This window comes from Melozone crissalis, unplaced genomic scaffold (assembly GCF_028551555.1).
Source record: "Melozone crissalis strain CALT ecotype California unplaced genomic scaffold, PUWL_Pcris_2 ptg000041l_1, whole genome shotgun sequence".
Taxonomy (NCBI): Eukaryota; Metazoa; Chordata; class Aves; order Passeriformes; family Passerellidae; genus Melozone; species Melozone crissalis.
Window position 1 is genome coordinate 3,623,425 of NW_026535819.1, and position 17,058 is coordinate 3,640,482.

The following is a 17,058-nucleotide window of genomic DNA, read 5'->3' on the forward strand; positions in this document are numbered from 1 at the left end:
TATAATTATTTTCTTAAAGCTTTTTTTTTCTCCTGTTTTCCCCTAAGACTTTCCTGCCACAGCCACTGCTGTTCCTGCTGCCTGTGGCACATCCTGGCATCCTCTGGGCTCCATCATCCTCCTCGTGCTCTGGGGGCTGAAAGGGAGCTCTGAGCAGAGCAGGGGGCACGTGTTTATTCATCTCCCTGAGATCTGTGTTTTTCCTGGAAGCAGAGTTCTGCAAGCCAGGCAGGAGGTTCAGGAATATTGGCTCATGTTGCCTGCATGCATTTTTCATGTGTGCACAGCAGAGCCCAGCTGAGGATGGGAAGGGGTTTGCATGTTCAGAGGCCTTTGTGGAGGCCCTAAATCTGAGTAAATCCTTTCTCTATGAACTGAGCCCCTCAGTGACTCTCCTCAGAAGGCACCACAGTTAATAAAAGGCAGTTAAAAACCAAAATGGTCCCAAAGTGCACAACCACTCACAAGGCCTCTCACTTTGATCAGTTCTGCTCCATTTGCATGCTGGAGTTCATTGTCCAATTCCAGATTTACCCCATCAAGTCCCATCCTGCTTGTTTTTCTCTCTTCATTCCACCATTGTTTGTGCTCTTGGGGCCTGAGATTTGGATCATTTGTCCTTGGTGCCCAGCTGGAGCAGGAATTGTTTTGTCTCCCTGCTCTGTGCACAGAGTTCACCATCCCCTGATATAAAGCTCAGAATTACACACAAAAGCAACACAGAATCTGAAAAATATAAAAGCTAAAACCTTAAGCATCAATCCCACCATCAAACCCCACATGTTGCAGAAGATGTGGTGGCACAAGCTGGAGCTGATCAGGAAGTTCCCCTTGCTGTCCTGAAGGAGAGAAGGGAGATGGGGAAGATCTTTTATGGCCTTTGCAGTGATTCTCCAGCATCCTCAGGCTTTCTGCAGATCAGATTTGGTCTCTGCTTCCCCTGAGGATGGGAGGCAGATCCAGCTGGGTGTGAAAATGGCAAGCAATTAAAGGCACTGACAATTAAGTCCTCAAGTGTCTCGTGATGGGGAGGTTGTTAGGGCTCCTCTTCTCCTGCAGGTTGGTTTTACAAGGCCTGTTTTATTCCCTGCCAAGGGCTCTCTGGAATTGCACTCTGCCCATTATTCTTTTACTGCCTTGTGTTTTCCTTGTACACACTTTAAGTGTTGCTATAAAATGGATGGAGAAGGCTGTGGGAGGATCTGTGTCTGCAAATGGGTGCAGTTGTTGGTTTTGCAGAGCTCTCCTGGAACTGGGACCAGTTTTGGCACAAACTCAGAGTGGAAGTGGAAACACAAACCCCACAAGCAGAGCAGGTGGGGATTGTTTCTTCTCACCCCACCAAACCCTTAGGAGTCACCATAAAGCTCCTCCATTTGTTGATAAGCAGAATCCTTGGCTGAAAAGCAGCTCCTTTCCCACTTTAGAAAAAAAAAAAAACATTAACAGATTTTTTTTTTTGGCAAGTTTATATCCTCACAGAGAGCCTGAAAAAAAAAATATCCCTGACATGTTTTGCTGCACGCCTGCTTTGTAGGCTGGGGGGATGCTGAGGTCACCCCACAAGCATCTGCTCACAAAGCAAAGGCAGCTTCTCTGTCCCTCCCCAGCACCAGCTTTGCTTAATGAGCACGGCTCTGATGAGCTCAGCTCTGATGAGCTGGGCTCAGCTGGGGCTTGCTGGGCTTTGGGGTCACCTCTTGTGTCACTGGTGCTTCCCTCAGCCTCCTCCTGTGTCACTGCCCACCCTGTAGGACGTTTCCAGCACCTCCCCAAAATGCAGCTCTTGCCCCCAAGGATGCTCCAAGGATGGAGAAGGTTCCAGGCTCTGAAATAGAGGACCTGTGAGGTTCCAGCACTGGGGGATGAGGATAAATGTGCCTGGAGATGGGCACTTGGATGCTCTGGGACAGCCCAGGTGTCTCTGCACCTCCCTGGGAAGGGATTCCTGGTGACCCTCAGGATGGGCTGTCTGGAGCTGGTTTGTGCTGCAAGAGGGTTTATCTTGTGCTGGTGCTGGAATCAGGCAGAAAGGTCCATTTTGGTAATTATTTCTTTTTATTGGCACACGTTTCACAGGATGGTACAGCAGGAAAACTCAGAGTGCTGAAAGATCTCCTTGTGCTGCTTTGCTGCAAGTTAAAAATGGGGGTTTCAGGATTTCAGGTGTTTCCCAGTGTGGGGCAGTGGATGTTGTTGGTGAGATGCATCCCAGGGCCAACTGGGCCAATCATTCCCTGGTGGTTGGTTGTGCTGTTACCCCACAGAGTTTGGATCTTTTTTATTCCTTTCTTTTCAAGTAAGACATTTCTGGATTCCACTTTTGATTTTATCCATCTGTTCTCTTCAGTGTGGAGCTGAAGTGAGGAGAAAATAATTTCTCTTGCTGGAGTGAGGCATGGGTACACGATTGGTTTTTAAAAACGCGAAAATGTGTCGAAACATAAAATTCTACGAGCTGTTATCTTCTTGTCTTCTCATCTCCAGAAATGCTCAGTTCAGATTGGACCTGAGGATAAAGCAGGGCCTGCAGCTCACCCTTGGGTGCTGATACTGCACAGAGTGCTCTCCTGCAAAATCATCATCATCCTCATCTTTGGGTTAGCTGGTGATGTAACTCACTCTTTCCCTGCTGAATTTCCATCAGAATTCATCCTGCAAGAATTTCTGCAAGTTCCAGACCACAAATGAAAGCAAACTGTAATTTTTCAGAGGATGTGTCTAAAATTTGGCTCCCCGTGAGGTGCTTCTTTCCAGAGATGAGTAATGCAACAGAAAAGTGTGATTTTAATTAAATTCAGCAGCTTTTGGTATGTTCTGATGGGTCTTGTTCTGCACAGGGAGAATTGCTTTTATTCTGATTTATATAAATGGATTTTGGGGGCATTATTAGGGTGGTTTTACCTCACAGGACCAGGATCATTGCCTGGTGCTGCTCCTTTTCACAGGTGGGAACCAAATTTTGGAGGGGCAGCTCCAGGTCAGCTCTTTGCTGGTGCCTGCTCAGCTCCCAGCCGCCTCTTGGTAAATTAATGCTGTTTTTTATATAAATTAATCTGCCTAATTCCATGAAGCCAGTGAGGGGAGCATTTTTTGTGGTGTGTAAAAGTCTTGGAATGATATCTGATTTTCTTTGGGCAGCTCCAGGAGTGCTTGGGGTGGCAGGCCCAGGGTTACAGAACTGACAGGGGGCACAGGAATGGGGTGATCCCCAGTGCCTCGTCCTCCTGGAGAAAAAGAGGAGGAAAAAAGAAAAGGGGAAGGTTGGAGCTACCAAAATTATGTTCTGGGAACAACCAAAGTCTGAAATTTTGGGATTGAAGCAGCATTAAACCTCAGCAGTGGGACAGAAGGACTTTTCTGGAAGTATGGGAGGTGTGGGGCTGAGAACCCCACTCTCAGACTCCCATGGGAACACAGCCTGAAGCTTAAAATGTTGATTAAATGTGTCCTGTGGGATTTCTGTGCATTGCCTTCAGAGCAGGGATATCAGGGGGTCTGCACACCCAGCCAGGGCAGCTGGAAATCCTGCAGGGTGCAGTTTCAGGCTCCACACCATGGGAATATTTTTGTGCCAGGAGGATCCAGCACAGCCCTGTCCATCCCAGCAGAGCTGCAGGAGCTCCTTTGCACCAGCCTGAGGCTCTGCTCCTTGCCATTAGTGCAGAAATGCCTCGCAGAAGGGACAGCAGATGGGAGCAGCTCAGGTTTCCCGGGTGTCACACACTCCACCTGCTCTGCAAAACACCCAAGTGTTATCCCTGGGCTCAGGGAAACGGGCAGATCATCCTGCTGGTGCTGGCAGGGTGGAATCCCCCTCCAGGAAGGGATAAATCACCTCCTTTACACTCCTCAGGGGGTTTGCACAAGTCAGGAAAACTTCCTTGCCTGGCAAACCATCTCCACTGGGAGCAGCTCCTTGGGATGGAGCGGGACATTTCCCCCCTCTCTGCTTCTCACCAAGCTTGCTGTTCCCAGGGCTGGTGTTTGACCCCAAGAAATCAGAGTGGAGAGTGGAAAAATGGTAAATAAACCACGCTGGGTCCTCCTTGCTCTGTCCCACGTGGGTTTATTGTATGAGGCCAAGGTGCTCCTGTACAAAAGGATCAGAATGGAGCTGCCTCATCCCTGCCCCTCTGCGCCCTGCAGAGATGAGGAGCTGGCTTTATTGCTAGGACAAGGCAGCCCAGATGCTGAAATATGCTCATAAATAAATAACCAAACCCTCCTGTTTATTGCTGTTAGAATTGCAGCCTACCTGGCTCTTCCCGTTCAATAATTCAGAGCAATGAGCAGCCAGGCAGAGTGGATGGTGAGGATGGGGTGTGGGAGGGATCACAGGGCAACCTGAGAGCAAGGGAGGGTTTTTTTGCATGAGGTGCCTCATAAAATATTAATTAATTGTCCCTGTGGGTGATTGCTGTGGCTGTGGCTGGCTCTGCCTGTGTCCTCTGGGAGATCCAGAAATGGCCAAAAAGTGTTTTGTAAGATCAAGGGGGTGCTTGGCATCAACGTGTGCTGTAATCCTGCCCTCCAGAGGAGCAGCTCGCTGCAAAGTCCAGAACAAATTGCTTGGTCCTTTCTTCCCTTTTCAGCCCTGAACAAACCCATCAGATCGATCCCACTTCCCTTCCCTCCTTTGATCTCTGTGCACTGCTGTGGGGTCTGTCTGGGCAGGAGTCGACTTTGGGAGCTTGATTATCTCTTAAGAGCCTGTTCCAGCTCTGTTTGATGCATTGGGGGCTTTTCCTTTTCATCTGAGCAGGGTGGGGCTGGCAGCAGCCCTGGCACGGGCTGGGAGGATGGATGGCTCAGCAGGTGCTTTTGCATGGTGGTGGAGGAAGGAAAGCTGGTGCTCAGCTAAAGATATGAAATAAGAGACATTTTCAAATGAATTTTAATAAACTGGGGTCTCTGCAGACCTGTTGGGTTTCACTGGACTCACAGTACTCATTGCTGTTGGGCTTTCCCAGCTCTACATAAGGAGTTGCAGTGTGCCTGGAGGTTTTGGACAATTTCCCAGGGAATCCAGAGCTTTTATTTCTTTTGACTGACAACATTTTTACTCATTTTACAAAAAAAAAAAAGGACACAGAGATTGGTCCCAAAGCAGGAGTTTGCTGTTGGGGAGCTCATGGCTGGGGAAGGTGCAGATCCATCACCTGGATGGAGATGCTGCTCCCTGCATGGCTGGGGCCAAGGGCAGGACCTGTGGGATGGTTCTGAGTGAAAAATCCTGTGCTGGTGACAAATACTGCCTTAAAAGATCTCCCAGCTGGCTTTTCTGTGTGTTGCCTTGATGGGATGGGAGTGAGAGCAGAGTTCCTCTCCCCCACTCTGTCCCTACCCCATCAAATCAGATTTTGCAGCCAGCTGAGGTGTGTTCAGTGACAAAAAAATTATAAATGGGTGTGTAAGGGAGCTTAAGTCAAAAGTAGGGAGATATTTCAGATAGTGGCTGTTGGTAGAGCTAAATTAAATTGTGTTGTTCCACTTAGAACTCCTGGGGAAGAGCAAGGGATGAACAAAGGAAAAACCCAAGGCTTTGTCCCAAAAGCTGCCCTTCAGCTCTGGATTTTGGATGGTTCATTTAGTAATCCTCACCCTGGTGTGACTTCTCCCTCTAATTGCACTCTCTGAGTCCTTATTTAGCCATTAGCTGCCACTGCAGGGACACAGGTTATTAATTCCTCCCCTGCCCTGACTTTCACTCTGGGCCTCACCAGCACTCAAGGTGAAGCTGGGAGGGCCAGGGCAGCTGCATCCCCATGAAACTCTGATTAGAAAACATTTTTCTCCCTTTTCTGTTCCTTGTCTTACATGGGGGCTGTGTCACAGGAGCCAATTACACCTCAAGCCCAGATTTATGGCTGGACATGTGTCCGTGTGATTTTAGCATTTTTTATGGCTCTTTTACTCCTTTCTCTCTGGTGTGGTGAGCGCTGGGGAAGGAAACACTCAGAGAATAAGAGCAGAAAATGCATGTGGGAGAAAGGAGGTCGTGCCTTGTGGTGGATTTATTATTGTTGTTGTAACAAATGATATTTAACCAGAAGTCACCTCTGAGTTCTGCCTTTTAGCCTGGCAAAAAAGAGCTTTGCATCCCTTGCCTTCCTCCCTCCTGTGTTGCCACTTTGGCCATGGACACACCTTGGGATGGCTGGAATTGCTCCATGGCTGGGCTCAGCACAGCTCTTTCCCCTCCTGGTCCTGCTTTTAACTGAGCTGGCTGCAGGTCCCAGCTCTATTTCAAACTGCTGGGAGTGGAGCTGCTCACCTGAGGAAGGCTGAGGTGTAGCAAGGGAGAGAAAGCAAATTAATGCCAGTGAAAGCATCCAGAAATAGCAAATTCAGGGGCTAACCAGGCCACGTATTAAATCTTTCAGGAGAGGCAATCTATCATGGGCAGGGAGAGGAGAGGAGGGAATTGCTCCTGAGGGCAGTTGGAGGTTCAGATGTGGCCAGCTTTGCTCCTCCAGTGTCCCATGCCTGTGGTTGACAGCCTGGGGAGCCCCACCTGCCCTCCAGGATGCCCAGGAGGGATGGGCAGAGCTGCTGCCACCCCTCTGTGTCCCTGTGCTGTCCCTGTGCCCATGGGGATGCTCCAGCCCCAGCCCAGCCTGGCCCTGTGCCAGCAATAATACGTGGGCTTTAATTAAAACAGTATTTCTCATCTCCCTCATACATTATTTGGTTATTGCTTCAGAATGAGCCAAGGAATTCTTGTGTTCCCCCCACTCCCTCCCTCGCTCCTTTAATCTGCTTTTTCCCCTCCTTTCTTTCTGCCCTTTTGGTGTCCTTTCCCTCATCTCCGGGGGTTTTAACTTTTTTCAGCTGTCACAAAGTTGTTGAGATGAGGAAGCCTGGGGTTCATAGGGACTCATTCATTCCACTGGCATTGCTGGGAAATGCTTCCAGAGAGGCAGTGCAGAGCCTGGCTGAGCAGGGAAGGAGCTCACAGGTGGAAAGACTGGAGGAGAAGGTGTTTCTGCATCCCAACAAATCCAACACCAGGCTGGAATTAAGATTCCTGAGCAGGGAAGGAGCTCACAGGTGGAAAGGCTGGAGAAGAAGGAGGAGGTGTTTCTCCGTCCCAGCAAATCCAACAACACCAGGCTGGAATTGATTCCTGAGCTGTCTGTGCGGCACCAGCACAGCAGGAAGGGCTCAGCACCACAGGGGCTCTGAGGTGCTGTGCTGTCAGCCCATGCAGCTGCTCATTTTGGTGCCCAAGTGCTGCCCTGTGTGCCCAGCAGCCTCCCCACCTGCATCCCTGCCATCTGTGCCCTGGGGAAGCAGTGGAGCTGGGACCAAACCAGCTTTGCAGTGAACATTCTGTGCTGCTCAGCAGGATGCTCAGGGCTGGGCTGAGCTCAGGGGCTCTGCTGTGAGGGGTGAGGCACTAAAATAAAATCTAACCCTGTCATTCTTTCCCTTGCCAGGCCCTTCCCTTCGGAGGAGACCACGGAGAATGACGATGACGTGTACCGGAGCCTGGAGGAGCTGGCAGAGTGAGTGGCCTCACCGTCTCCTCCTGGGAGGGCTCAGGGAAAAGCTCCTGTGGCTTTTCCAGCAGAGGCAGATAAAGTTTGACAGCAGGGCTGGGAGAGCCAGCACGGCTGCTTTGATCCTTTGGCCAGGAGATTTTTGTGCTCTGACAAAAGTCCATCTTTTTCTGGTGGGAAAACCCTGGAAGATGTCACTTTTAATCAGGTTGAGCTGATCAGTGGCTTGTTGTGGGGTGAAAGGGGCCAAACCCAGAGGATCCTAAATCCCAAACCCCTTCATCCTCTGAGGTGATCCAAGGGAGTGAGGTACTCATTCCCCCCATGGCATTTTTTGGAGCTGCACCCCCATGTGTGATTTTGGCCCTGGGGCAATCAGAGAATAGTTTGGGTTGGAAAGGACCTTGAAAACCATTTCATCCCACCCATTTGCAATGGGCAGGGACACTTCTCACTATCCCACATGGCTCCAAGCCCCATCCAAGCTGGCCTTGGACACTTCCAGGGCTGTGGCAGCCACATCCTGCCATGAGACCCATCCTGCTTGTCCTTGGTGGGACGTGGGGTGATGCTGCTGCTGTCTCTGTCTGTGTTTATCTGGTTTTTGTGCCTGTGGTGGTGATGTAACAGGCTTTTAAAATCAACCTTGAACTGCAGGCACTATTGGAATTCAATGGCAGCATTCCCATCGAGCCAGGGCTCTGTCTGCCTCATATGGAGGGATGGAGTGCGTGGCTGGATGTGTGGCTTTATGCAGTTAAATATTATTGTTCCACAACATAAATAATAAGGCTCCTTAATCCAATGAGTTCCTTATGGCTTCAGTTATTACAAAAGTAAATCATAAATTACCAGCAGAGGGAATGGAGTGCCCTGGAATTCCCTGCTTGCTGTTGGCTCCCAGCAGCTGCAGTTTAATAAAATTTTAACTCAGAAAGGGATCTTTTCAAGAATAGCATTTTTTGTGTCCCCTCTCCGAAAGTTCTCAAAATCCCTTTAATATTGGGGTTTAAAATTCCTCTTTCTCACACACAGATGTGCTTTTAATTAGAGAGAGATTTGTGTGGGGACTCTCACACGAGTGCTGGTGGGGATGGCAGTGCTGGCCTGGAAAGGAGAGTGGGTTTGGGGTGCTGCCCTTGGTTATTTGGTGCTGGGATTGGGTTCCCAGACTGGTTCCCTTGTTCCAGTCTGCTGGGGACAAGGTGTCCAGATGGAAACTTCCCAAATTGTCCCTTGGTCAGAGGGGCTGTGATGCCCTTCAGATAATTTGGAGGTTTATTTCCACCGATTTCCCTGTTCTGTCCCAGATCTCCAAATTTAACTTTCCCTGTTTGCCCATTCTCTGCAAAATCCTCTTTTTTACATCTTATTTAGGACTAGTGGGGGAAAGGCATGTTGAAATGAGCAGGGATTGCACAGATTCCCTCATGCAGGCCTGTCCTCCTTGTGCATGGAAACACGGCCTACAAAACAGTGTCAGAATCCACCCACAGCTGGAAAAACCCCAAAAACTCCCTGGAGAACCCCTCAGCCTTTTCTCTTTGGAGAAAAAGCTCAGGATAAACTCTCAGTTGATTCTAACAAGACATTTTGGGGGCTGGTAAATGAGTTTCTTTTTTTTTTTTTGGAGGATGTCAAAATGCTTCATTTCAACTTTAGTGGAGTAGTTTGGCGTGCCCAGGTTGAGATTTTGAATTCCAGTGCTGCAGAGCCTTTAAGATATGAATATATTTGAGATGGAGGTGCTGATTTGAGGAGCAGAAGGAGCCAGGCTTTGTCCCTGTCATCCCCATGATGCTCTAAAGAGTGAGAACCTTTATCCTGACAGCTCTCCCAACAGGAGACAAAAACCAGGCCTGGACAGGGGCTGCAGGAACAAGCTGTGTGTGAAATCATGGGGTTCTGTGTGTTTAAAGGGTGTTTAAGCCTTGCTGACCCCATTGTGCTTTCACCTTTGGGGTGGTACAGGGATTAATCCCAGCCCCAGACAGATCAAGGCACATAATTGCCTGGAAACAGCTATTTAGTTAAAAAAAAACCCCGAACAATTGGTGATGAAAAGGGGAAGGGAAGCTAAAAGGCTATCAGGGGAGTTGGGAAGTTCTCAAATTCCCTGTTTCCAGCCCTCTGGCCCCTCGGTTTGCTGTGCCCTGGGCCAGATGGCAGCTTGCAGGCAGCCTGGGCAGATGGCAGGGGCTGCTTGCATTGCAAGTGCTGCTGATCGATGCTGTGAGGGGCTGGAAAGGGACAATTGGCCTCTGCTGCCTGATTTATTCCAGCCTGCCCCTTGCCAGACCCCAGAGCAGCCATTTGGGGGGTGTTTGTCCATGAAATGAGCTGGGTTTTGCAGCAGCAGCACAGTGGGTTCATCCTCTGTGTCCCCAAATCAGGGATTGTCAGTGACCCTTGTCCCAAGGATGCTCCTGCAGCCATTTGGGAGGAGTTTGTGCATTAAATGAGCTGGGTTTTGCAATAGCAGTGTGTGGGTTCATCCTCTGTGCCCCCAAATCAGGGATTGTCAGTGACCCTTGTCCCAAGGATGCTCCTGCAGCCATTTGGGAGGAGTTTGTGCATTAAATGAGCTGGGTTTTGCAATAGCAGTGTGTGGGTTCATCCTCTGTGCCCCCAAATCAGGGATTGTCAGTGACCCTTGTCCCAAGGATGCTCCTGCAGCCATTTGGGAGGAGTTTGTGCATTAAATGAGCTGGGTTTTGCAATAGCAGTGTGTGGGTTCATCCTCTGTGCCCCCAAATCAGGGATTGTCAGTGACCCTTGTCCCAAGGATGCTCCTGCAGCCATTTGGGGTGTGTTTTTGAATTAAATGAGCTGGGTTTTGCAATAGCAGCACAGTGGGTTCATCCTCTGTGCCCCCAAATCAGGGATTGTCAGTGACCCTTGTCCCGAGGATGCTCCTGCAGGTCCCTGGGGAGGGGAGCTGCTGCTTCCCACATGGCTGTGGCTGCTGGCAGCTGATGGCAGGAGGCAATTATCCACCTTGCTGCCCTGCCAGCTGCTTTTCCATCCCCCTTTATGGCTCTTTCAGCTGCTCCAAACCATCCTGGTACCTCAGAGTTATATTTAACGTCTCACCTAAATTTTCTCCGCTGCCACTTGAGCTCTCTCCAGTTATTTTGTCTCATTAAATTTATGGCAGTGATTAATCCTGGCCCTCTCAACAGCCCCAGAGCCTTCTTTATGATGAACCTTCTCCTCTGCAGTGACACAATTAGGTAGATGACACAGGGCAGATTTTGGGTTCTTTGTTGGCTGCTTGAAGAACTCAGAATCAGGCAGAAGTTCTGTGAATGGTTTGATGTGAAACATTTAATTTGCATGACTTTTACCTTTGTTTTCTCTTCTGAAGATAATTTGTTGTGAGGAGAGGAGTTGTAGTGTTGCATAAAGGACCAAAAAAGTGTTTTAGGCAAAGCAGGTCCCCTCCAAAACCTACCCTTGGAGAGCTTTGTCCCACAGGTTGATGTTGATGTCCCTTGCTCTTGTTTTGAGCTGCAGCTCACTGGGAATTTATCCCTAACAAATTTATTGGGATAATTGTGTATTCCCAACCTTTCCATCCTGGAGAAGGGGGGAAGGAGTTCTGCTAGGCCACAGTTTCTCAAGTGATGCCTCTTCTGGGCTCAGCTTCTTGCTGAAGTTTCTCCTGCTTCTTTCACTTCTTGGCCCCCTCACATTTTCCAAAATAGTGCTGTGATCAGCAGAATTTCTCAAACGCATTAAAAAAAGTAACGAGCACAGGAGCCAAGGTGAGATGATGAGTGAGCTGCCACTTTTCTCATTATTTTTATGTTGGACAAAGCAGGCACGACAGCCCCTCAAATAAATGGCTCTGTGGTGCAGGGCACTTGAGCCAGAGTGCCTGTAAATGTGTCTGTCCCTTGTGTGTCACTCCTGTTGATTTTTACATGTCCTGCTTGTGCCATTTCTTGGATCATATTGGTCACTTTTCTTAGGATCAGAGCATGAGAAATTCCACTTGGAATGGGGAATGTAAGACCCAAGAATAGATGGGAAAAGGCTTCTGCTATTTCCAGATGAGTGTCTCCATCCAAGTCCAATCTGAGTAATTAAAACCCTGCAAGATCTCGAGTCCTCCAGCTGCACATCTTGCACTCCCTCACCCTGAAACCTAAACCTGCCAGATGTGCTGCAAATTCAGGGTTCTGCTTGTCCTCTCTGTCAGAATGAGGGGTTTGGTTGAAGGAGTTGTGTATTTATAGCTGTGAGTGCAGAGTGAGGATGAGAAAGTGGGGATTGGGAGGGGCTGGAGCCTCACAGCTGCCTCAGAGACCCTGCAAATCTCCCAGCCTGGACCTGTGGTGGCTCTGAGATCTTCTGGCTCTTAACCCTGGTCACAGGACTGGAAATTTGGGGCTGTCTCTTGGTTGTCTTATTTTAGCTCCTTCTGTCTCTTGCTGCTCTTTCTTTTGCTGTTCCTGGTGGTTCTGGCTCTTTCCTCAGCGTGGTTTGGACGGAGTTCTGCTGTGGTGAGTTTGTCATGAGGGTTTGTCCTTGAATTCCTGAGGCTGGTACAAACTCATCAACTCCCCACAGCAGCTTTTATGGCTGGAGAGGCTCTTCAGGGGCCCTGAAATCCCTCAGGGCTTCCCCAGTGTCACTGCAGGGATGAGTGCAGGGTTCCTTCAGCGTGGAGGACCTGCTGCATGTCATTTATTGCGGCATGACAAACTGTTTGTGCCTATGGTCTCTTCCAGCCCTAAACATGCTGCAATTTTATGGATTTATCCTTCATTTTCCTCTACTCCAAGGCAGCATCCTGGCACCATTCCCTCAGTTTTGGGAGCTGCTCCTTGGCATGGCTCTGCCTGCCTGGGTGGGTGTCAGCGCACAGCAGAGTGAGGCAGAGCTCAGCCAGAAGCATTGTTTTAGCCTGAAATTGCCTTAGATATGAAAAGCTTTATTCATTATCAGCTTTTCTGGCTCGGCAAGAGGCTGCCAGCCCAAAGCTGGTTGCATCCATCCTAATAACAGTAATTGCACGTGCTGGTGTTCCCTCTGAAGGGCGGCTGAAATCCCTTTCCTAACCCCAGAGCTGTCAATGAATCTCCTAATCCAGGCAGTAGATCACAGGCTCTGATACCCACGGGTAGCTCACAGACTCTGCTGCTTTTATTGAAGGAGTAAATTGCTTTTCTTTGTGAGGAATGAGGTGATCTGGCTTTCCTTGCTCAAGTTGTTCCGTCTGCCTGTGACACGCCTGGGATGCTGAATTTATTGCCTGAATTCAGTGTGTCCTGAGCTTTCCACTGGCTAAAATCATCCCAATCCCTGTTTTAAGCACAGGGAGGGTGTGTATTTTCACAAGGTGGGGACAGGTGAGGATCAATATGTGCAAAGCAGAGATGTCAACATCCACAGGGCCCTGCAGGAGCTGGGCTGCTCCAGGAGAGGCTGATCCTCGTGCTTTACTGCTCTCCATAAAAGCTGCCAGCCTCTGGTGTTTCTCAGAGATGCACTGAGAATGTGTTTTAATAAATAACAGACTGCTGGACCGTGGTGATGTTGTAATAATGCCACGGTTGTTGGGTTTGAGGAACTCTGCTGCATCCCCCCAGAGCTCTGGAGTGGAGGTGTCTCTCTGGGTGTCCCTAGGATGTGGGAATAGTTCCTGGTTTTTTCCCCAAAATCAGAAATTGGAGTAGAGAAGGGCTTCTTGTGCTGTGGAGCACCAGGAAGGGCCGGAGCAGCGAGGCTCAGCCCCTTCATTAGTGGAATGGAGCTGTCAGGATGTGGCCCCACGTGGTGGGGGCAGCATTTGTGTCCAAGGGCTGTTGGCACATTGTTGGCACTTCTGAGGGCAAATCTGCTGGATTGTCCCTTGGGAGATGTTTCTTTCCTGGTGGGAAAGGCCTTGGGGCATCCACCCTTCTCCAGTCTCAGCCCATGATTGAGCAAAACCCATCTGGCACTTGGGGACATGGCTGAGGGGTGCTGGTGCTGGCTTCAGGTTGAACCAGATGTTCTTGAAGGGTTCTCCCAACCCTGATGATTCTGTGAAAGCTCCTTCAGAACACACCCCTGCTTGTGTGTTTATTTCTCCTCTGGTTGTGTTGATGCCTCAGGAGGAAATGATACCTCAGGTTTAGCTTTTATATTTTTCAGATTCTGTGCTGCTTTGGTGTGTAATTCTGAGCTTCATATGAGAGGACGGTGAGCTCTGTGCACAGAGCAGGGAGACAAAACAATTCCTGCTCCAGCTGGGCACCAAGGACAAATGATCCAAATCTCAGCCCAGGAGCACAAACCCCGTGGGCTGGAGAGAGAAAAACAAGCAGGGTGGGACTGCATGGGCTAAAGCTGGAATGGGACAATGAACTGAAAGGTGCAAATGGAGCAGAGCTGATCCAAGGGAGAGACCCTATGAGCGGTCGTGCATTTTGGGACCATTTTGGTTCATCTTGGGTGCCTTTTGGGACCATTTTGGTTCATTTTGTGTTCATTTTTGGGACCATTTTGGTTCACCTTGGGTTCATTTTGTGACCATTTTGGTTCATCTTGGTGCAGCCCTGGCTGGGCTCTTGTGCTGCTCAAGGTGCATCCCTTGAGGAGATCCTTTTAATAAATCTCAGCTTTATTCTTTAACTCTGCCCAGCCTCTGCTCTATCTCAGCCTTCCCAAGGCATCATTTCCACACCCAGCTGGGCTCCTGCCCATGCCATTAACCCAACCACACATTCCCAAAACCCCTCCAGCCATGGAAATGATGTGTGGAGAGCCAGCCAGCAATCCAAGAGAGGTGTGGGCAGAGAGATTCATCAGGAGCTGGGAGTGACTGGCTCTGGAAGAGGAGCAGAGCTGAGAATATAAATATTGGTGCAGATAATAACAGTGATGCCTGGGAGGGGGAAGATGGATCACCAGCTATTAGTGGGCATTATTGCAGCAGCTGCAATGCATCACCCGGGAAGAATGGGATGGATACATCATGCCAGTGTATTTATTTAAAATCCCCAAACTTTTATTGAATAAATCTGCTGGTATAAATAGAAAGGGCCGTATTTAAGCAGCCTGGTTTTGCAGGCAGATGTGCTCTGCTGCTCCCTGATATGTAATAGAGAGATGTTGAGTGTCACACTTGGAGCACAGCTTTACACCTAAATTTATTTGTGTGTAATTAATGCCCCTGTTGAAAGGCACAGCTCGTAAAATATGCGAGCGCTGTTTGATATTCCAGCATTTCACACTGTCCTGATCCTGTGGGATTGACTTCAGTGGGAGCTGTTAGCAGCCAGCACCTGTAGATCTAAGCACTGGAATTATTATTGTTAATTGGTATTTAATATGGGCTGAATTTTCAAAAGTATTCCGAGGCTGAGGAGCCCCTGGGAGGGGTGTGGAGGCTCAGATGATAATTAATTACTGAACAGCAGCACCTTTTGCACAAACTGGGCTCTACAGCTCTGGGATGCCTTTGAAGCCTGGGAATGCAGGGGCAGCTCCAAAGTGGTGGGGCTGGTCCTCAAAATGTGGTGTTTTGCTGCCTAATTTCTCCCTGCTGTAAATGTTGTAAATGTTGTTATTGTTGTTATCCCCTGCCCACCGAGCAGATTGTTTTGTGGTGGTCAGGAGAGCCTCCTGCTCCTCTGGGAAATGCTACATTAAAAATCACCCAGTTCCCCATCAGGGCAGGGTTTTGTGGGAGTTGCTCATCACTCAGAAATGGGATGCAGAGTGTTTAAACCTGGATGGAATGCTCATGGCTGGTCCTGGCATTGCTGTGGGTCCTGCACAGCCCAGGGTTGGCTCATCAGGGCTGGGATGCTTCTCTTACTGCTCAGAGACATTGGTTGAGTGTTTAATGTAATATCTGCTCCTGCTTGGAGTGGATCTGGGCTCATACAGCACTTTGCAGCCCTGGCTGGGGGATGGAGATGGTTTTTTGGCACAAAGGAGAAAAAGAAAAATCAAATCAAGAGCAAACACAGAGCCTTAAGCAGACCAAAATCTAACCTTAGAGTGAATTCTCTGAGCATGATACAAAATCACTGAGGCAAGATCTGTCCTGCTCCTGAAGAGGAGCTGAAGGGGAGATTATGGGTACCTTTGGGGCAGGTGGAGCTGGACCTGGTGGCTCTGGTGGCTCAGATGGTCCCTCTGGGTGCTTGGCTGGCAGATCCATCTCAGTGGGCCCATTAGTGCTGAGCAAAAGGCTCTGCAGGGGCAGAGCTGGCAGCCCGTGGTGCTGTGGGCATGGTGGGCACAGAGCCTGGCACAGGCACAGAGCCTGGCACGGGGCACAGAGCCATTCTTGGCTGTGATCCCTGCTCGTGTCCAGCAGCGTTCTGCCTTTTCCAGCCTCCAGCCAGCGGAAAGAAATGTGCAGCAGGCACTGATCCGGGAAAAACAGAGCAGGGCCTGAATTCCCACAGGATTTTCTTGCTTTCTCCTCCCTCCTTGGTGCTGCTGAAGTGCCAGTGAAATCCCCTGGGTGTTATCCCTGACTCTTTTTCCTTCTCCTTGCAGTGAACACGACCTGGGGGAGGACATCTACGACTGCGTGCCCTGCGAGGATGAGGGCGATGATATCTACGAGGATATCATCAGAGTGGAGGTGCAGCAGCCCATGGTAACAGCCCAGCTGTGTTCTCACAGCTGCACCTCGCTGGGAGGGGCAGGGAGGGGGCTCCAGGATGGAAATAACTCCCTGCCATTGGCAGGTGATGCTGCAGGGAAGGGAATTGCTCAGTCGCTCCTCCAAACTGGGATGGCACCAGCCCACAGGGGTTCTACAAGGAGTTTCCCAGCCCAGCCTGTCATCTGCAGGAGTTGGGGAGGAGGGAGGGGAAAGGGAGACCTAATAAGCCCTAAAAGAGAAGCTAAAAATAGGATTTTGCTGCTGCTGCTGCTGAGGCTGTGTCACTCCAGCCTGCTCTGTCAGCCAGAGGTGCCACTGGTATTTTTAGTGCAGGGTGACAGATCTGTGTGCCAGGGATCCAACAGCTGTCTGGGCCTGCTGCTCCTCCCTGGAGCAGGAAGATGTTTACAGTGAAGCTTTCTGGGGCAGCAGGGACCAGTGTGGCATTGGGGACAGCCCGTTTGTCACCTCTAACAAGCCTGAGTGTGAGGCATGGATAGCATCAGGGATATCTCCAAGGGCTCTGGAGCAAATATCGCACTCCATGGATGAGCCAAGGAGGTGTTGGTGGCCCTTGCACCTCCCCAAGGTGCCCACAGCCACCTCCTTACCTGTGACCTTCCAAATTTCCTCCCCTCCCTCCAATATCTGCCTCCCCCAGGCTTTGTTCAGCCAATAATTATTCTCCCCTTGTTCACCCCTCCCTGGAACAAAGCAGGATCAATGGGCAAATTCAGTGATCAGTTCAATCCCTGGAGGGGCTGGAGCCTGGGAATGCAGGGCTGCATCCGTGGATGTGCTCTGGTTCCTCAAAGATCACAAACCCCTCATTCCATGGTGTGCAGGAGCTCCCTGCACACCAAAACTCCTCTGGACCAATGAGTTGGGCCCAAAATATTCCTCTGATGCTGCCAAAGTGCTTGGATCTGAAGGCAG

The 17,058-nt window shown here is 49.8% G+C and overlaps 1 protein-coding gene across 7 annotated transcripts in view; it reads left to right on the forward strand.

The window, feature by feature from the left end:
- VAV2 (vav guanine nucleotide exchange factor 2) overlaps window positions 1-17,058 on the forward strand; it is a 121,818-nt gene that overhangs the window by 79,383 nt on the left and 25,377 nt on the right. For all 7 annotated transcript variants that reach the window (XM_054284205.1, XM_054284209.1, XM_054284206.1 and 4 more), the window contains exons 4-5: window positions 7,443-7,511; window positions 16,011-16,113. In XM_054284205.1, the coding sequence (XP_054140180.1) occupies window positions 7,443-7,511; window positions 16,011-16,113 (172 nt within the window). The remainder of the gene's footprint in view (window positions 1-7,442; window positions 7,512-16,010; window positions 16,114-17,058) is intronic.